General features: G+C 32.7%; 3 protein-coding genes across 5 annotated transcripts; all 3 read right to left on the bottom strand.

Moving 5' to 3' along the window:
• Window positions 1-1,025: 1,025 nt before the first annotated feature.
• LOC105197461 (transmembrane and ubiquitin-like domain-containing protein 1) lies at window positions 1,026-5,544 on the bottom strand. Its single transcript, XM_011163831.3, has 4 exons — window positions 5,211-5,544; window positions 4,250-4,578; window positions 3,871-4,171; window positions 1,026-3,082 (listed from the first exon to the last, which is right to left on the bottom strand). The coding sequence occupies exons 2-4, from the start codon at window positions 4,563-4,565 to the stop codon at window positions 2,635-2,637; spliced, it is 1,065 nt and encodes a 354-aa protein (XP_011162133.1). The 5' UTR covers window positions 4,566-4,578; window positions 5,211-5,544; the 3' UTR covers window positions 1,026-2,634.
• A 1,013-nt stretch (window positions 5,545-6,557) lies between these two features.
• Window positions 6,558-10,598, bottom strand: LOC105197459 (ATPase family protein 2 homolog). 3 transcript variants are annotated; one of them, XM_039458351.1, is made up of 6 exons: window positions 10,475-10,598; window positions 9,741-9,925; window positions 9,477-9,662; window positions 7,964-9,381; window positions 7,640-7,906; window positions 6,558-7,193 (listed from the first exon to the last, which is right to left on the bottom strand). In XM_039458351.1, exons 2-6 carry the CDS (start codon window positions 9,922-9,924, stop codon window positions 6,864-6,866), a joined length of 2,385 nt encoding a protein of 794 aa, XP_039314285.1. In that variant the 5' UTR covers window position 9,925; window positions 10,475-10,598; the 3' UTR covers window positions 6,558-6,863. The 3 variants fall into 3 exon arrangements, with proteins under 3 accessions (XP_039314285.1, XP_011162129.1, XP_039314279.1); XM_011163827.3 differs by lacking the exon at window positions 10,475-10,598 and adding an exon at window positions 10,164-10,468 and having other exon boundaries at window positions 9,741-9,944; XM_039458345.1 differs by lacking the exon at window positions 10,475-10,598 and adding an exon at window positions 10,164-10,468.
• Window positions 10,599-14,103: 3,505 nt separating this feature from the next.
• Window positions 14,104-19,419, bottom strand: LOC105203985 (dehydrodolichyl diphosphate synthase complex subunit nus1). Its single transcript, XM_026131074.2, has 4 exons — window positions 18,685-19,419; window positions 16,491-16,610; window positions 14,528-14,777; window positions 14,104-14,438 (listed from the first exon to the last, which is right to left on the bottom strand). Exons 1-4 carry the CDS (start codon window positions 19,121-19,123, stop codon window positions 14,348-14,350), a joined length of 900 nt encoding a protein of 299 aa, XP_025986859.1. The 5' UTR covers window positions 19,124-19,419; the 3' UTR covers window positions 14,104-14,347.
• Window positions 19,420-21,151: the final 1,732 nt, after the last annotated feature.

Here is a 21,151-nt window from a genome sequence, read left to right as displayed (position 1 = left end):
GATCGCTTATAGACCAGACTCCATATAGAGTTAACTTAAAAAAGAAGAAATAAAATTACTGTGGGTTTATTGATTTCACAATAAAGACGGGAAAGATATTAGCTTGTTTAAGCTTTGCATAGTTTAGAAAGCTTTGATGTAATTATTACGATAAATAATTCTCTAGAAGCTATTCTCATAAAAAAAGTCCTTCCACTTCGTTAAGATCAGCATATCTGCTTAATGTTCACGTATAATAATCGACAAATGTAGCATGTGTGATCACGTATAATAATCGACAAATGTAACATGCTGATTGATTTCCGAATAGAGATTTTTCGCCACTTGAAAATTTTCCTTTCCGATAATCAATCTGCACGTTCAGAAGAAATTTCGTACTGTTCTCCAACGACATACGTGTGTAGCAAATAGATTCAAAATTCGGTTCCTTGCGACATATCGTCCGGAAAGAAATTTTCATTACATCGATTATTGTGGCTTTTCCTCTGCTGGATGAGCCGGGATTTCTCTGTTGGTCTGGATCATTGGTCTGGAAATTCTTTGAATACATGAAAGTGAAGAATAAAGAGAACTGTGAAATTATTATTAGAAGACCAACTGCATACCCTTCAGGGTTTTTAAACTAAACTGAACATAAGAATTAATATTTAAATAGATATTAATATTTAAAATTTTACATATATGTATATATCACTAAGAAACAAGGAAAGCACTATGTAAAAGTATCAAATAAATAGATATTTATTAGCGTTAAACAAACTATCTATCAAATTATCTATCTATATATTCGTGTGTATACATATATATGTATATGTATATATACACATTGTGTAACTATATACACATATTGTAACTGTTAATTTAAAACTTTAACAAATTTATATAACACTCTAGTCAGAGACTACAGTATATAATTTATATCACGCTCGACTTTTTGTTAAGCATTTTTTGTAAAACTTATATTTGAATTCTTATGTTCTTCGTGGAGTCTATCTGATATAAATATCCATTTAATAATCTAGTTCTGTTTTTTTAAATAAAGACTGATTTTATTAATACACTATGCAATTATTTCTCATGTACAAATAAGTATAACGTAAGTAGACATCGTTTCCAGATTGCGATGTTTAAATAAGAGATCGCGGGGGTAGTTGTTTCTTTTAGTACAAATTCCATTTAAATAAATTCGCTTTATACTAATGGTAACTGCAATTCACGCATTATTAGACATAATTCCGCACATTTCTATGATATTTAACACGTTGACTGTCACATGCGCGCAATTGATACGCGTCGTTGATATACAAATGACCTTATTTTTGAGAGCTTGATCATTTAAATAATGACAAAGAAACTTCGTTATCGAATAATATTTTATTAGATAAAAAAAAAAATAAATTACAAAAGAAAACATACTTGGTTTCGTAGAAGTTTTTCGTGAAATTTTCCACCAATATTCGTATATAAATAACGTGATAGCCAACGTGTTAAAAACGCACATAAAATAATTTTATTAAATTCGACGAATCAAAACGTTTACGAGGCACACAGCACCAACAATATAATGCATTAAAAAATCAGAGAAATGGGAGAAATAAACTATTAATCTATTGTTTTTCATTTCCTCACCGAAAGTTAACTTTACAGAATTACATACATCTTGCAAAGAAAATTGTACTTTCACACAAACTTGTTTTATTGTACAGAATATTTCCCAATTACCTTGTAATGTAAATGCAGAATCTTCCATCAAGTTTAAAAGAATTTAATGAGGAGCAGTGGACGAGATAAAGATCATTACGCTTGAACGAATAACGCAATAGTTTTTAAATAATAAATGTTTAAGTTATACGTTTTTAGAATTCATGAGTTACTATTTCTGAGGAATGTAGCAACGATGTCAAACGGCTAACCGGGTCATTGTTACATTCTTCAGAGCAAAATGAGAGGTTGTCAACCTTTTACTATTATCAACTTTTCACTTTTTACTATTTAGGAGTCAACCAATCAACTTTTAATCATTTACTATTTAGAAGATATTACATCCTCAATATAGCATTCGAGCGTGATTGCTTTAACTCATTAGATTATTTTAAATTCAACGGGGGACATTCTGTATACTTTAGATATATTATCTATAACATATGCATTATACATTTCAGTTTAAAATATACGTATGATACAATATGTTCAAAAGACAGACAGATCAGCTGTCGTCATTATAAAGTTCTCTTCAAATTTTCTGCAAGAAATCTCTCACTAGAATTTATACAATGACTTAATACGCTCTCTGTAACGAGTTTAATTATAATTCGAGAAAAATATATATACAAATAGAAATGTATGCATCACATTATCCCATAATTAGTGTTTTTTATCTTCGAAATTAAGAAAATTACAAAGTTCAGTGAACTCGTTATTACCAACGATAAGCCCGACCTCGAGAGTGTTACATTAAAAGTGGATGTTCGACGACGAAGATTACCGTTTGATTGATTCCGTTAAATCTGTAGTATACATGATACAGTAAAATCTATATTGTACCGAGTTATATTTAAAGTGCTTTTATTCAAATTATAACTTAGTAAAGTCTTAATAGTCTTAGTAATCGTCGCCGTCGTCGTTGTTGTCATATCATTCCACGTTCCGAATGTTATCTTGATCCGGAAAAAAGTTACTAAATAGAGATACAGCGAAAATCGCGGTCAGTGTGTAGAGCGCGATTGTGGTCGTCGCAGTGAAGAGTTGAGCGTAATGATATCGTGAATACCACGCGAGACCTAGGATGAGCGTCAGAATGCTTACTAGAATTCGACTCAAATCCCACTCGTTGTGTATCGAACTTATCCCCGTGCCGGTGGGCAGATCTGGGAACGGTTGTGAATTGAAATAAATAGATGACGAGTTGTCCAGCGTGGACGACATAACGGCGGTTGGGCGCCGTTGCTGCACCCAACAGTGGACCACGCAATCGTTGAACAAACCGCACTGTTCAAGGGTCTGAGTGTCGGGCTGCAACACGCGACCATTGAATACTAACCGCACCGCTTTACGTGCTTCCATTTCCATTTGGAAGTGTCTCCTACAAAATATAAACAAGTAATAAAATAAAAAAAAAATAATATTATTAAAATAGTATTTTCTCGCTTTTGATACCGTTTTTATGCTTTTCTTTTAGGAATTTTTTTTTAAAATAAATATAAAAGCTATAAACTTGAAACTTGATAAATTTATTCTCTGATATTTAAACGTTCTTTACAAATTTTTTCAAACGTTAGAAAATATATTCTTCATAATTTATAAATTTGCCTGTTAAAAAATACCAATTCACTGTTGCCATAATTCATAAGTTATCTAAAATAAAAAAAAAATTAAAAGAAATTCTTAATCGGTATAAACGTAGCTCTTGATCTACAATCAAGTTAAAAAAATTAATTTTTGCAAAAATAGTAATTTTGAAAAAAGTTGATTTTTCGTGATTCCCTTAACGGGAAAATCAAACAGATGAATTTTTTATTTAATTGTAGTTTAAATAAGAGAAATATATGTGAATGTCTTTAAAAAATTTAGAGTCAATTTGATTAACTGGATAAATTATCATGGCAACTGTTTTAAAATATTATTTCGAAAAAAATGTATTAAAAATTTGGCAATCAGATTAGTAAAAACTTTTAAAAGTCTCTCACCTTTTAATCTATTCTGTCTTTCTCAAGGTTCAAACTATTTAAAAAAAAAAAAAAAAAATCAATTTTCTTTGAAACTCAAAAGTCAAAAATATCCCCTTAAAGAATTACTTTTTGAGAGATTGTAACAGAAAAACTATTGTAACTTTAATGTCATGAGTAAGTGTATGTGAAGAGTTATAATTACCTTTTAAAATCACCCAACGTTTCTTTAAGACTTCCTGTAACTATTTTCTGATCATCATTTATGAACTTCAGCTTTATAGTAATGTCATTGCTGCTATTGTTTACAGTTGACTCTTCTAATGCAGGTTCTGACGAGCTACTAGTAGTTTGGTCCAACGACGAGTCAGAATTATTTGCTTTAACAGTTTTTTCTGACAGCGATTGATCAGTATTGCTGAACGAATCCATAGCTTCGATAAGTACTTCTTCTGTTGTCGTAGATTCTGTTGGTCTCGAGATTTCTTGAGATGATTCGTTCGTATCTAATGTCATTATGATACATGTATAAAAGATTCAAATAACATCTACACAAAAAAGAAGAAAATGAAAGGAATATTTACCTATGGTAGCTGTATTTGGACAGCTGGATTGAACATCATCGCTATTATTTGATGTCTCCGGTGGTGTTTCTTCTTCTGGTGTCTCTGAACTGGGTGGCCGATCAACATCTTGGACAGTAAGATTACTTGCGCTTTGCTGATTAGCTCTTATCGACGTGATACGCGCTGGCGCTCGGTCGCGCAGTATAAGTACTGTACGTATCAGTGGCTGATCTGTTATACTTGTCGAGCACCAAGCAAACCATCCCACCAACAGTATGGTCATAATGATGAAAAAATCTGTGACTTCGTCGCCCACTCCTTCGATCAGCGACATCTTACTCGAGGATCTATTACAACATGTGAATAATATTAAAATGTTACATACCGTTATTTCATATACTTCAGTAAAACAATGAATGACACAATGTCAACTAAAGCTGTTTATAAATAAGCAACTTGAATAAATCTCGTGATAATGTCACACATTTATATAAACAATTCATTAAAATCCACTTCCATCAATGTAGATTTACTCTTTATTGTCTTCCTCCAATTCTCAGAACTTACTTTCTATCTTTTTCTACTTTTAAAGAAAAAGTTGAACCAAGTTTCAAGTTAAGCTACATTGGTGCAAGCAAGCTTAAATAATTTTCGAGATACATCTCTAACTTCTTCATTTGCAATCAAGACATGCGTAAAAATTGTCTTTTACATTGTAATGACGTCGAAGAGACAAACTGGGTTTTAATCTCGATCTTCAGGCAAATGTCAAATTCTAAGGTATCAACATTATTTATAAATTGTATATATACAATCGTCCTCATTGCGATATTGTTATCGATCTTTCAAAACTTTAGATCAAGATGGTATTAAAACTAAACTCTGATTCAACACAGAAATTATTTGTTTTCACGTTTCACGATAACGCCAATTGTCGTTCGCCAATTGTCAGATGCGATCAGAAACGAGCGTGACGTACATAAGAATCACAAGGTTGCGAAGCAAGAAACCGTCCTCCTTCACGAGGTTATCTTGTCCGAAGGGAAACTCGTCAACACGGGAGTGCGAGGTAAACGCTGCTCTCCTTCCTCAGCACCGAGGAGCGATGTCTCATGGCACAATTCGACGATCCTGGGGAATCCGGGGAACGTCGTCGCTGAACTCCGTAGCGCTATACCTTCCTGCTTTTCACCTACGACAAGCATACAGCCTCCTCGTCACACGCATAATTCTTTCGGTTCCGTCAACGTGTAACGCGGAACGCAATAACGAGCGATTGCGAGCAGCGAAACGCTTACAAACATCTGGGTTCTGGGAAGAGAGAGAAAGAGCGAAAAGAGGAGGGAGAGGGAAAAAGAGCGAGAGCGAAAGAGAGAGATGACAAATTGTGGTTATACACCGTTCGCACTTTACAGGCAGACGTGTACGTACGTACCTGTGCTGTTTAATAATTAAAGCGTTTCTCTCTCGTTCCTTCTTTTGCGTGCGAGTGTAAAGTAAAACTCGAGCGATGAAGTGACTTGCTTCGATTATCGCGCTCAGATAATACACCGCTCCATGCTCCGCTGAACGTCGTCGCCGCGGAAAAAAACAGACGGTAGTCTGGCTAATCACGTGGCGGGAGAATTGGAAGAGGGCTGTCCTTGACATATTTTGCTTTACACGTTTTTATTTGCTGCACACAATAAAATGCGAACTTTTTAATCCATCGATCAAGTCAATCGTATTGTACGCAAATAATTTTATAAAAAAATGCAAATAATGTATTTAATGAATCAATGAATTAGAAAAAAAGCGAATTTTCTAATTTATTGATTAGTCAATTGCATTATGCGATTGATCGATCTATCGATGAATTAAGGAATTTGCCTAAATTCGTCATTAGTATTAATATCGCCACCGAGCAGTTTAGATAGATGGTGAATTGCCGAGCGAGTCCACATCATCGGAGAAGTAATTTATATGATGTTTTGAATGTCAGACGAGTTTTTCTTTTTTATTTAAATCGACTGATCAATTGACACAACTTTTACAAAGTTGCGTCCTCGCAAATAACTTTGCATATTGACCGATAAATTAAAAAAAACTTTCGTCCATAATATATTTGAAATGCGCAGTCGATAGCATATATACCGTCGCTTCTTTATATTCCTTCTTAGCATCAGTCGAAATCTTTTATCTTCGGCTTTTCGAGATGCATATGTATGTATGTGCAGGTGTGCGTGTTTAACGAGCAAATAAATGAGCAAATAAATGAGCATAGATGAAATGGATTCGAAAAAAGTAACAAGACTCCTGAAACAAAGATTATGCAATACACAAATAATCAAAGTTGAAAATGATATTCTATTCAGTTTGTTCCATTGTATAAAATTTGCAAATCAATCTGTAATCAAATATATATATGTATATATATGTACATATATGCTTATATGCTAAAAGTTGATTTCGTAAACATCGTAAACATTAAATTTTAATCATCTGATTATTTTAGTCTCGAGAGAAGTTAAATTTATATAAACCCGTCAGAGAAAAATCATGAAAAGATTGAAATCTAAAAGACGCCTCTTCTTGCAATAAAAAGACACTCATATATATATACACACATACAATACATATCTTCACGTAATTATCATAAAGCTTTATTCATATAGTCTTCATAAATCTTGATGAGGGAAACAGGCGTTCTAGGAGCGATGACTGTAAATGCGGCAATGAAATGTTCTTTAGTAACGATGGTAGCATCGATGTTCTTCTCCAGTGCCTTCATGGCAGCCTCATGGCATATTGCTTGAATTTCCGCGCCGGTATAGCCTTCTGTTAGACAGACCAGATCCTCGATATTTACATCCTGCGCGATCGGCATGTTTCGCAATTTTATGTTGAATATCTCTCGTCTGGTTTCCTCGTCTGGCAATCCCACGTATATGATTCGATCTAATCGTCCAGGTCGGAGAAGCGCCTGAAATAATTATTGTTGCCATCATGATACATGACGAAAGAATAATATAATTTAGAAAATGTTAATTATTTATTTTGTTGTATAAAATAGTAACGATTAAACTATTCAGTTAGTTTATTAATTATAATAATCTGTAGACGAAAAAATAATTTAAAACGATAGTAAATAATATTCGAATAAATAATATTACAAAACATCGAAACATTCAGAAGATTAAATTATGTTAATACATGTAAAATTTTGCGATTACTTCGTTTTTCGTATCTTTGATAATTACATAATATAATTTTTTAAAAATATACATTGTTACGTTTATTCTGTTCTTTTTTAATAAAGTTTAGAGAGGACTTTTCATTATAAAATATTGTAGCAAAAAAATACTAATTTTTCGAACTGATTTTATATCGTACTATAATTATATTTCTATCAATTCTATGAGATATTACTTTGTCAATTTTGTCCGGGCGATTAGTAGCCGCTACTAGCGTGACACTACCCAAAGTTGTGACACCATCCAGTTCAGTCAGTAACTGTGCCAACACTCGTTCCTGCACGTTGCTGCCGTTACCACTGGAAGATGAGCCTCTTTCACCACCTAGTGCATCTATCTCATCGATAAATATGATGGATGGCGCGACCTGCCTCGCTTTTCGGAATACTTCTCTCACTGCTTTCTCAGATTCGCCCACCCATTTCGAAAACAGCTCTGGGCCCTGCAAACAATCGCGCGATGTAACGATGGAAATAAAAGATTTGATTGAATGACTTACCTTAATATTAAGAAAATTAACTTTGCTCTCGGTAGCGAGAGCTTTCGCGATCATGGTTTTTGAGCATCCTGGTGGTCCGAACATCAAAACGCCCCTAGGAGGTGTAATGCCCAGTCTCACAAACGCCTCGGGATGCTTCAGCGGCCACTCGACGGCCTGTTTTAATTTCAGTTTCAAGTCCTCTTGCCCACCGATGTCCGACCACCTCACATTCGGTACCTCCACCAAAACTTCCTTCATCGCTGACGGCTTCGTTATAGTTAAAGCGTATTGAAAATCGATCATCGATACCTTCAGTTCATCGTCGGACATAACTTCATTCTTCTGATGTCGTTTTACTGCGTTAATTATCGCTCTGGAACACAGACCATACAGATCCGCGCCAACAAAACCGTGAGTGACGAAAGAGATACTTTGTATATCCTTGCACGAAAGCTCATTGGGGATCTTCGAGAGCAACTTTTTCAATATTTCCGTACGCATGTTCGGAGTCGGTACATAAATCTCAAACTCCATGTCTAATCTGCCAGGTCTCCTCAGGGAACTATCCACAAGATCTGACTTTGCAGTGGTGGCCACTATCAGTACGTTGCTGTTGATGCTTTGCAGATCGTCGAAAAGCGTTACTAACTGATTCAAAACTCTCTTCTCGTGATCCGTGCTGGAAGTGCTTCTCCTAGGGCACAGGCTGTCTACGTCTTCCAACAGTATTATACTGGGGGCGCTCAAAATCGCTTTGCTAAACACCTTTTTGAGATTATTTTCCGTTTCACCAACAGACTTGCTGTAAATGTCCGAACTATACACGGTGAACGTGCTAACGTTACATTCTGAGATTATAGCATTAGCTATCATGGATTTACCAACGCCAGAGGGACCATACAATAATATTCCTTTGCTAACGTCAAAATGCTCGATGCTCCTGTACCTACCGATGCCTATTGCAACTACGTCTCTTATGTCGGATATAAGAGCGCCGTATCCACCGATATCTTCAACTTTATATATCCTCTTTGAAGCTTTCTCTTTGTCCGTAACATCCAGGATTGTCCATTTTGTTGTATACAATGCTTTATAAAAGGCCACGTTTGTACAAGAAGTTGTTAGATTTATATCTTCAAAAGCTTTCGATAGATCATTTACATCTTCTACTTCGGTGTGCTTCTTCTTGTTTTCCTCCGTTCTGATTTCAACAATTTTAAATGCCAATTTCTTCCCGTAAAACGGCACGCTTATCCTATTGCCAACAGTGAATATCTTGTGCTCGTTAAAAAATTTTATAACATTGTCCAATTCCACGCTTATGTCAGACACCAAACGCTTTCCTTGTTGACTAACTACAATTTCCTTTGCAATATGAATATCAGGCGTCAAGGCGCACACTTTGACTAATCCTGATAGATTATTCAGTTCAAGGGCTAGAAATAACAAGATAGAAACGTGATTGTCATTAAATCTTCCCTCGAGTTCAACTTGTTGTAAGAACAAAGGGTTGAAGAATAAGTTAGCTTACCATGTTTTGTTAAGGAGACACTTGTCAGACTCTTGTCGTTAGTCGGCCAGGCCGTTTTGACAACTACCTCGTCTTTCGTCGCGACGACAGCTGGCGATCCAATCGCAATATCGCACAGTTGCAAGGCAAACTGCGACATAAACACCATATCATTAGCGTCCCTCTCGGAAATGCGTTTGGGTAATTCTGCGAAATGCACAGTATCTAACTAAAGCCAGATGCGAATGAGAATCATATCAATGAATTATAAAAATTGTCATCTACCTTGTGTTTGGAAAATTTCTAGGGTGCTGTACAAAACTTTGTTGAAGATGAAAGAATAGTCCCAATTTTCTGCAGCTGGTGGGCAGCTTGCCTCGTGTACAGAAATATTTTTTTGCAACAGAGTGCATTGGCACTTGTCGCATTGCACCCATGACGACAAACTTTTCCTCGATTTAGTAGACATCCTGCAAAAATCACTGTATTCTATAAGGAAAATAAAAAAATATTAAGAACAATAATTTATTGAGATATTCAAATGACAGCACTATTATCGAATCGTTTGGAGTATTATTAAACAATTGTTAAAACATCGTGTTTATTATAAACAGTTTCTATTGAAGAATGAAATTAAAAGTAATATTTTGTTTTTAGTTTGATCCTATGATCATATCTATGTAAAACTTGTAGATTTTTATTTCTTACCTATTTAATAAAAACTAATATTTTCAAAGCAAACTTTTGAATTACTATTTACATATATATTAATTATAAGTTTTTATTATTTTTATGATTTATTGGGAATAGGCAACGATCTGCCCGAAAAGCATTTTAAGGTTATAAAACATGGAGGCGGTATTGTTGGATGGCGGTAAGCATCGAGTTTAGTTACTCCAGCACAAAAATCGATGAAATTATTTTATTAGATGTGTTTATGTACAAAATGAAAGATTCAGACAAAAAAAATGTCGCCTTGCCCCGCTAAAAATATTAATCGTTAAATTTGATGACTTTACAGGTTAGGAAATCTGTCATATCGATGCAGGGCTTCCAATCTCCCGTGTATTTCGATGAAGTCAGCGTTAATGGCATACCACCTCGCTGCATCTCAAGTAAAATGGAACTACTTGCTACTAAGCAATATCTGTCGGTAATAGTTAATATTAATAATAATTAGGGAAATGAAGGAAATACTGGTAGAAATAAAATTGTCATATTTTATTTTGCATAAATGTAAAATACAAAATTTATGTATATTTATTTAATCATACATTAGAGATTAAACATATCGAAATATAAATAAAGCAATAAATTCAATTAACAATGAAATAAATTAGCAATAAATTAATAAGCAATACGCAATAAATCAATTTACATGTATTGTAAATGATGATGATGATGATAATGAAAATAAGAATAATGAAAATAAGTAAGAAAAAAAAAAAAATACCGCGAGACGCGATTGCGCCTCCTGATATTATCTATTGATAGTTTTAAGAGGCCTCGATTCGGACTACTATAGGGAGAGACTCTTTGCAACTATTTAAATTTGCGAACCGCACTTTTATCGTGATTCCCCGTGTCGCATGCTTCGATATTTTAGAATGTACTTGTGAGCTGTTCGAACCGAAGAGAATCGCCTGCTCTCGAATTTTATTCCCGGACAGATTAGTCACGTTCAGTGTATTCGAGGTGCTTCGTTAATAACGTTAAGAAAGAGATCTCAGCTCTCGAGTAATTACTTGTTTATGTACAATCGCAAGGAAAGGACCAATCCGCAGAAAGAGACACAGTGCAATTTTAAATGTTGAATGAAGAAAATAAGATAAATGTGCGCTACATAAAATGTGATGATGTGCGAGTATACCTCTGTTTTTTTGAAAATCGCGACATTACGATGTATCGGCTGAATTCTCTTAGACAGTGTAGTAATTAAGGCTGTGTAACCACCATTAGCGACATTATTTTGCGACTCGAGTTCCTTCTACGATGTAGACAATTGTTATATTAAGTACACTAAGCGCCATGAAAGCAACGACTCGGTTAAACTGCGTCGCGTCATGCAAATCGATGTGTTGTTACTTGTGCGATTTTTACGTTCGAGAATGAGAATGGCACAGACTCGGAGGGGAAACCGCGGATATTCAGCGACAATACAGCCTCACGAATAATTTATAAGACGCGATGGGAATTTTTCCCCCTAGAAAACATAAATGGACCTCACTGAAACTCGTGCAAGTTGTAGTTTGCTATAGATAGCAATTTACCTTTCGTAAAATGCGAAGCTTCGCCAATGAAAAAAAGACGTTTTATTTTAAGCAAATGAAAGAGGTTCAGTCTCGCATACAGAAGTTATTATCGTACGATAATATGTATTTAGTATTTGTGTTATTTTAGATTCTTATTGATTATTATTATTATTGTCCAAGTATATTGCAGTTTATTATATCATTATTACCATTGAACATTGTAATCTATTATTCTATAATATATGGTTTTTCCAAAATCCGTCTAATTACTATCTATATCTCGCTTTATTATCGTTGGATCCTTAGAACAAGCATTTATGCTTTAAGATTAAATCAGAGCTCTTAAACATTGGTCGATCTCATAAATTACAAAATCTATTTTTTAAGAGCTTTTAAAACAGATATAAAAACGATCTTTTTAGCGAAGCTAGCGAAAAGAATCATTGCATATTTTTTTAATTTTTAATGTTACATATTCTTACATAACATAAACTAAATTATGTTCAATTTTATTCAAATTTTGTTATAATTTTGGCCCAAAATATTAAATATTAATAAGTATAAATGGACTAATAAATAAATATCAAATCAATTATAAGTTTATGCATACCTTTTTATTGTTGTATTGTTAATTTTTTGTTATTTTTTATCTGTTGGAACATTTTTCATATATAAAAATATGAATCGTATTAATTATAATAAATATTTCTTGTAATAAATAAATATGACATCGTGTAAATGTATTCTGTCTATTTTTTTATATTTTAGTGCTAAATATTTTAACCGATTGTTTACTAATCTTCTTTTTACATTTAAATAATATTTTTCTTGTTTTCATTTTTATAGTTATTTTTGCCTTCTCTAACCGTGTATCCCATTACATAATTGTTGTGTATTCCGAATTCCGGTCCAACCTCATTAGCAATGAATTTCAATACGAGACATCTCATACCTTGTCTCGACTATTTTCGTGTCGTTTCTTGGTCGTTCACGAGACTACCGCACTGAGAAAAAGAATTTTGCTAATTCAACAAATGCCCAATATCTTTATAACGAATACTTGTACATATAGTGACAACAAATGTTACTTTGTTGTCACTATATTTATAAATTTTGTTAAATTAACAAAGTCTTTTTTCTCAGTGCGACTATCACTGATAAGGTTACCTTATCAATCATTTTGTCACGTTTTGAGAAAATTAGAAATGTAAGACTACGAGAGAAAAATGTTTGCCTTGCAAATATTTGATATTATAGAATATTGTAAACTTTTTTTTCAGCAAAATATTGTTTTTTTTAATAAGATTTTTCTCTCGTAGTCTCATTTTTCTAATTTTCTCAAAACTATATAATAAACAAACGTTACAAAATGATTGATAAGGTAACTTTATCAATGATAGTTGCACTGAGAAAAGACTGTTAATTTAACAAAATTTGTAGATATAATGACAACAAAGTAACATTTGTCACTACATGTACAAGTATTCCTTATGCAGATGGCATTGAACATTTGTTGAAGTAGCAAAGTTTTTTTTCTCAGTAGTCCCGTAAAATTGACCAAAAAACGATACGAAAATAATCGTGACGAGATGCGAAATGTCTCGTATTGAAATTTGCATTACTAATAAGGACCGGAATCCGGAATGCTTACCTATGTAGCGGAGATACGCAGTTAAGGAAGACGCAAACTACAGAAATAAAAGCGGGAAGATTATTTAATTGTGAAAAGAAAGATTAGTAAACATTCGATTAATAAAATGTTTACCACATTATATAAATAGAAGAAATACATTTGCATGCCGAAAAGAAAGAGATACAGAGAGAAAAAAGAATATTTTAAGTTATAGAAATTGGAAATAAGATTAAAGCCGGATTACAGAAAAAATTGATCAAAACAACATTTATGTTTTATATAAAGTAATATTCGACACCTTTGGTTGTACAGGGTGTCCGGGAAATGGAGAACTTTCTTTACGCTTTGAGAACATAGAGGAGATGAAAAAGGACAAAAAAGTCTTATACCATTTTGCAATGTTCGCTATAATTATCGAGTTATAAAACGTCTGAGCCAATGTGCGGTGATGCGTCATCGCGTCTAGCTTGTGGCAACGATGCACGGCAGACAAGGACGCGTCGTTGTCTGAATTGGCACGGCAATTATTATACGATTTAAAAGTCTATGTTTTACTGTCGTTATTATTTTTTATTATATCAGGAAGATAGAGGAAATTTCAATGCGTGAGTCGCGACGCGATCGCGGGGGCCGCGATGTGACTTACTCATATTTCGCGCTCAATATCAATTGTAAAATATTTGTTACACTTTTGGTGATTACGGTTTATGATAGCGGCTTGTATACAGTATCGTTATGTGATCAAGGAGTTAATGTTTTAATATTATTTTCATATGATTTTTATTTTAATTTGATTGATTACAAAGCGTTTATAAATTTGATTTGCTTTTCTAGAATAAATTTAAGACGTATAGCGCGAGAAAAAGGAAAAAAAAATTTTATCCGTCAGACGTAACATTCTTAAATAAACAGTGAGTAATACAAGACCCTATCGTCGCATTCTCCGTATCCCGTGGAACGACAAGATGAGCAATACTGAGGTATTGAATCGGATGGGCAAGGGGGTACTATTTACCATACCGTTGTTTACATTTGCTATACTTCTCTAATGAATATATGAAATCTTTCACTGAGACACTACCGTACATCGGCAGCATTCTGGAAAGAGAGATTAAATCGTTAGAGTTTAAAAACTAAAATTATTTGAAAGATGTTGACAAATATTTGATAATTTTTTATAAACTCACAAAAATTCTGTTGTTTTCGTGTGCCATGGTAGAATACCATATGTAGAATAAGTATAATCATATATTAAAGCGAGATCGGGATCGGGCATCTCTTTTATTTGTAATTTTTCAGTGATTAGTTCTTCCGTAATTTCTTTTGGGTCGAGGTCCCCCGAAGATATGGCTTTTCCCAGCGACTGCACCAACGTCACTATTTTTCCTTTGCCGTCTACGTTTGACAGTAACGATACATTTATTTTCGACTTGCTTCCTGTAATTGAAATATGTGGTCACAAGTAATGACTTTCTTGAGAGGCATTATTGCTTAGACTTTTAATTAAGAATGCGTTCAAGGAGACGTTATTAACATTGTAAACGCAAACATTCACAGAGCCAGTAGCGCAGTAAATTCCATGTAGCGATAATAAATTCCATAAACGACACAAGCGTAACATTAACATGACGGTTTACGCGTAAAATATAAATAATCTACATTAGAGGAAAGCTGCCAATATTGGCATAGACCTTTTAAAGGTGCGTTTCACTTGGCGCTCGTAACACTCGCGCCATTCACGTTGCTATTACCCATTCCACCAAGGACGGAGACTTCTGATTTTTCTGGGTGTGGAGTACCTCATTGAAGCAGGGGTGAAGGGATGTAGGTAGTTTCAATAATATTGCTTTTGTTATATATATGAAATATATTTTATGTATAAGTTTAAGATATCACAAGAAATCTTATCCTATTTTTTAGATATATATATATATATATATATATATTATTATATTATAGCAATATCTACTCGTACAAATAAACTTCGTAAACACAACAGAAATATTTGGTGTAAGTTATGACATATTAGAAGAAAGTAAAGTATACTTAATGTTACATAATGAAGTTTCAGTCAAAAATCCAGTAGCGTATAAAAAATTTTTTAAGATTAAATAAAAAACAATTTAAAGATTTATTTAAGTAACATTTTAATTTAAGGAAATCTTTTCTAATGTAATGGAGGTAAAAACATTTCTCATGTTCAGTTCAATGAAGAGAAATGAGATCTCGAGCACGAGGTAGGCACGCGCGGTTAACAACGAAAGTATGGGAAGGTTAGGTAAGATATGTAAAAAGTGGGGGATATGAGATATGAGAGTTGGGTAAGCAGGACGGTAGCATGCAACGTGGGCACCATAGTCAAATATTGTTTTTTGTCAAAAATTCTTGAAATTTATTAAAAAATAAAATATTTTTTTTAAATACCCCAAATTCTGGGTGTGGAATTCCACACATATGTATATATTTATATGGATATATATAAGTATCGATTCAATAATAAGATGTTACGATAGCCGTTGGGTCAGCTGTCAAAATAAATTTATTATCTCAAATATGTTTTATATTGAAAAAGACAATAAAACTCTTAATGTTATGAAATTAAACTTATAATATTATTGAGTTATTCGAAAAATAGGATTAATATCTTGGAAAAAAAGTTAGAGGAAATGTAAGATCTTTAACACATGTTATATCAGTCAGCGTAAATTAAAGCGTTTTGGCTATTCTCTTAATCTACATATTCTGATATCTTTATCAGTGATGCATAAAATAAATACTGAAATCTTTATCAGTGACCCATATTCATAAAATAAATTTCGCAATCTTTCGCAGCCGCATCGGGTAAGATAACTTTCAATTTCGAGATAACATATGTTAATCCTATCCTTGTAATTTTAAAATTGGAAGTCATCTCACTCGATAAAGAGGAAATTTCTCAAAAGTTGAAGGGCTCCGAAAGTTTTCATAAAAATATCATGAATTGCGGAAAAATCAAAAAATTATAATTATTTCAATTTCAGCAGTATGTCTTATATGTTACAATTGCGTACATGATTAGAGAATGCACATATTAGCATTGTTAAACTTGAAGGACTTCAATTATTCTTGAAAATAAGTAGCATATGGAGAAACGGAAAATGTATACTCTACCAGTTGTTCTATTTTGACTAGGTGCTTTTGCGTGTGAATTCCAAATAATATGCTCTACTAGATCAGGCCGGTTCCTCGCAAATTCCTCTTTAAGATTAACTTCATTCTTCTTCAAGAAACCTAGAAAAATAATGTAAATCGAAAAAATTTAAATTCGCACAATAATTGTTCATATTTCTTAATTGAAAGATATGGCGAATTATATATTTTTGCACTAAATATTTTTGTAAATTTTCTGTTTGCAATTATTTACTAACAAATTGTAAATTTTTCTTTATAATATGTATAAACTATGTTTCTCATTTCACTTTATAAAATATAATTGATGTTTATTACTTCAAATGTAACATAACTATATAACATTAAACTACACATATAACTGTACTCAAAATTAGTATAACCAACTTAAATTATTATTTGATTGTACGAAAATATTATTAATACATGTAATGTATTAATGTCTAACCCTTAAATACACTAGAGGGCTTGAACAAAAGACGTTCGAACAGGTCCGTTCACGTACGTTACTCTCATATACTTTATCTAAAGTTAAAATACTATATCAAGCACGCTTAAGTAAAGTAGCAATATTAAAATGTTATGCTATTGAATAATTTTGCATGACTCGGAAAGTGCGTGAAACATTATAACACAAAATCGACTTATAGGATGTCTTAAAAGTATCTTTGCAAAAAAAGCAAAATTTAAAATTGATTCAATGAACTGAATATAAAATAACTAAACAATAAGAAATAAGTTACGTAAAAGTTTAATGTGATCATTATTGCACAAATGTAACAAAATGTATTTATTCACATTCTTCACTCAAACAAAATTGTATAATTACATATCAATTTTCTCTAGTTTGAACCATTTTTAAAGTGCAATGTACAACAAAATGTACCATGTCCCATCGTTTTTGAAGATCAATATAATTCTCAATTTTTCTCAATTTTAAAAGTCCCATTTTATGCTATAGAGTTAAACAAAATCTTTGAACAAAAAACAAAAAAAAATGTTTTCAAGATGTTTTAAAGTGCACTTTAATGTGCTGTTAGAACAAAAGCAATTGGAGTAACAGATTTATCGCTCTTATTTCAATAACTGAAAGTTTAAACAGTTTCAACTACAAACATCAACGTTTATATAAGTTTTGCACTGTAAACAAACAATGTGAAATATGTTGCTTAAATTTATTGTTTTTTTGCTTTTCATGACAGTAATTGCCACTGTGATAATACTATGATAAAAATCATCATCCTTCTTGTCCTTTCAATGGCTTCAGTATGCCATAAAATTGCACTTTAGGTACAATTAATTTCAACTGCTTTCCATTTAGTGAACACAGTTGACAAACGAGCATTGTTCTATTTTTGTTATTCATTGAATATCAAAAGAGAATAGAATGATGCTTGTGTCAATTGTTTCCAGTGAAAAGAAAGTAGCCTTCAAAAACTATTCGAACCGACTGTTTAAGTAACAAACAAAATATGATCGAGTGATGATTTTTGTCATAGAATTATTCAATGATTAACCACTAAAATTTTGTAATACGAATAGTTGCTTATCCCTCGTTATTCTATTTTATGTAAAACAGTTGGAATAATTCTATGAAAAATTTTTTGTTATTCATATGGTCAATTTGAGAGTCATGTGAAATCACATCTTAATGATCTGATTTTAATCTTTACGTTTGCAGGGATATGAAATAATGCATTTAAAAATTTACAATTTCAAAGTACACCCAAGGACTTTGATTCTGTCCATGGGGAAATTTTCCAAACTGAGAAGTTCTATCTTTCTACATACAGTTCATGATTAACGTAACGACCAATAAGCTCTAGTCGTTTCATTAATAATGAAATGCGAGTATGTAGAAAGTGGTGACTTCTCAGTTTGGAAAATTTTCCCATGGACAGAATCAAAGTCATTGGATGTACATGTGCTCCAAGATATTGCATCCGATGAAAAGTCGAAATGTGATATAACATTTCGTGATTGTCATTTTTTACATGATAAACAAGCACACAATAAATTTGTATGATAAATAACACTTTGAACTTCCTTAATATAAATGCATAAATACATATAAAACAATTGGTTTTATTTATTTTTTTTTTTTCATTTCAGCGCAAATTTCTGTGTTTACATACAGATATATAATATCAATATCAACATCAAATCGGTTTTTTACCGTTATGATCAAAGAAGCTGATGTAAGGTATATCAAGTGTAATGCACCATCCAATTATACGCACACACAAGTCCAGGACGGACTCGTCGTACAGTCCGAGTACGATCACCAGGTGCCTAGGTGTCTTGCTCAATCTCGTGAGCGTGTGGACGAGCACGTCGAATTCCGCCGTTCTGTACCAGGACTGTGTGAACCACCGGTATACCACAATGCACGTGTTGCAAATCGCCAAGTATAGGCTATGTAAGAAATGTGCAAGCACTAACAGCGGGTATAGAAGCGTGTTCATGTTACCGTTGACGTGCGACTGAGGCAAACAACTGAGGCAAACAACTGAGGCAAACTGAGGAGTACAGAACATATATGGGAGGCTGAGGAGAACCAAGAGAACTAAAACGCCTTCCGCCTCCCACCTATATCGATGAAAGGATAAAATCATGGAGTAGGAGAATAGGAGGCTAAACTGAGCACTTCAATTACGTTCTCGTTTCGTGTTCCCTATTGAGAGGATGGTCACTGAAAAGAATAACTTCTTACGGATGAGCGCCATTTGTAATAGTTACCCTAACTTGACTTTTCATGTATTTTCATAGAGTTCATTGTTTCTACACGAATAATGAAATGTTTATTTATTTGTAAACCAAACGTAGAAATGGCGTGTTAGATTCGAGAATGTACCACGAAAGGTGGAAAAAGTGGTACTTCGTACAAAAAAAGTCTTTTTACAGCTTTTACTGTAACATGGAATAATAATTTGTGAAAATGTTCTATGTTTTTTATGTTGTTACTCAAGTTTATGTTGTTACATAAGTTTATGTTAATTTATGCATCTGTTAATGTATATGATGGTGATAAATAAAAAGGAAATGAACATAGAAACGGATATTTAATGAACCACTAAGTTTATATTATTTCTTTTATAATGAAAATGTACAATTATTTAAAAAAGGTTGAATAAATATATCAAATAAACTTTTATCGTACAGCATTAAGTAATTATAAAGACTTAAAGTTACTTCGATACACATTGAAATATAAATCTCAAACCTTATATTAAACTATTTGATATCAGAGTAAATAATAAACAAATAGTCTTCAAAAATCAAAATTGATTATTGGTTTTCTTTAATGACTCGATTGATTCCATTTCACTTGTCAAATTTAATTATTGATGTAAAATCCTTAATTTCCTTAAATTTCCTTGGATGCACACTTAAATTATTTCATCCTTAAAATATATATACAATTACAAGGAGTATAAATATATATACCATAAATATATATACAGTTAAAAAAAGTATAAATTAAACAGTATCTAATGTTTTCAAAATTTTATTTAAAGTATTAATACTCGATACTTTAATATATCTTGAAAAGGGCATAATCTCATCATCGATATAAATATTAACATGTAAATTTTGAAAGACAGCAATTCTTTTTCTTATGCTAAAATCACTTTCAACTTTCATAAAACCAAAGAATTTGTCGTTTCCAGTCAAAAATCCTCAATCCGAAGAAGGCAGCTCCACTAAATTTAAGTTCTGTTGCAAATATTTAAATTTAATTTCATGTGATGCATGACATAATTCCGTGAAATTTCTTTCCATTATATCCCTAAAATGTAAGTTTTTGTATTAATTACTAATCAAATATACTATTTCATAATTATTATGTACTTTTTCATAATATATCTGTCGCTTGTTTGACGCAACTTCTATTTTCCATTTCCAATTATTGGACTCAGCTTGTAACACGATGTACACAATTTACGATTAGTTTTCAATTAATATTACTTTGTTGTTAAAAATGTTGCAATAAAAATGATATTTTCCAACATTTTCTTTTAAAATCGGAGTAACAACTGGCATCTCGTATATGATCTCGTGTATGCGATGTATGCGTGATCGTGAATTCATCACATTTTGCATGTGTGAGAGGCTTTTAAAGATGGCGACCATCGGTAAAAAGTTATTCCGTTTAGCGTACTTCCTCCCAATAAGGTATATACACCCAAGGACTTTGATTCTCTCCATGGGGAAATTTTCCAAACTAAGAAGTCACCACTTTCCACATACTCGCAGTTCATGATTAATGAAACGACTAGAGCTTATTGGTCACTACGTTAGTCATGAACTGTAAGTATGTAAAAAGATAGCGACTTCTCAGTTTGAAAAATTTCCCCATGGACAGAATCAAAGTCCTTGGGTGTACATAAATCAGGAACACTTTTGCTTTGCGCGCGCTATCGAGTTCGGTTTCCTACTCCATGGATAAAATGTAGCGACATGGCTAGAGTTTAAAAATTCTCGGTAAAATAAAATCGGAGAAGATATCAAAGAATATTCCCGTATTATACCGTTAGTACGAGAATTTACGAGAATTTATTAGAAGATTCATTATCAATGTTTATTTGTTGTTTATTCACTTAAAACATGTAAATTTAATAATTAAATAAAAAAGCATAAAA

Source organism: Solenopsis invicta, chromosome 2 (genome assembly GCF_016802725.1).
Source record: "Solenopsis invicta isolate M01_SB chromosome 2, UNIL_Sinv_3.0, whole genome shotgun sequence".
Taxonomy (NCBI): domain Eukaryota; kingdom Metazoa; phylum Arthropoda; class Insecta; order Hymenoptera; family Formicidae; genus Solenopsis; species Solenopsis invicta.
Note: the sequence above shows the minus strand (reverse complement) of the source record. Positions and strands in the feature narration are given on the sequence as shown.

Excerpts from the sequence above, each read along its gene's own strand:
- LOC105197459 (XM_039458351.1), bottom strand. The coding sequence starts at position 9,924 with ATGTCTACTAAATCGAGGAAAAGTTTGTCGTCATGGGTGCAATGCGAC. Across the intron at positions 9,382-9,476 it reads TGTCTCCTTAACAAAACATG|CCCTTGAACTGAATAATCTA; the intron begins GTAAGCTAACTT and ends TGTTATTTCTAG. Across the intron at positions 7,194-7,639 it reads GCCCGGACAAAATTGACAAA|GCGCTTCTCCGACCTGGACG; the intron begins GTAATATCTCAT and ends TAATTATTTCAG.
- LOC105197461 (XM_011163831.3), bottom strand. The coding sequence starts at position 4,565 with ATGTCGCTGATCGAAGGAGTGGGCGACGAAGTCACAGATTTTTTCATC. Across the intron at positions 4,172-4,249 it reads TCCAAATACAGCTACCATAG|ATACGAACGAATCATCTCAA; the intron begins GTAAATATTCCT and ends TAATGACATTAG. Across the intron at positions 3,083-3,870 it reads ACGTTGGGTGATTTTAAAAG|GAGACACTTCCAAATGGAAA; the intron begins GTAATTATAACT and ends TATATTTTGTAG.
- LOC105203985 (XM_026131074.2), bottom strand. The coding sequence starts at position 19,123 with ATGATTTTATCCTTTCATCGATATAGGTGGGAGGCGGAAGGCGTTTTA. Across the intron at positions 16,611-18,684 it reads CAGCTTCTTTGATCATAACG|GTTTCTTGAAGAAGAATGAA; the intron begins GTAAAAAACCGA and ends TTATTTTTCTAG. Across the intron at positions 14,778-16,490 it reads TAGTCAAAATAGAACAACTG|GAAGCAAGTCGAAAATAAAT; the intron begins GTAGAGTATACA and ends TTTCAATTACAG.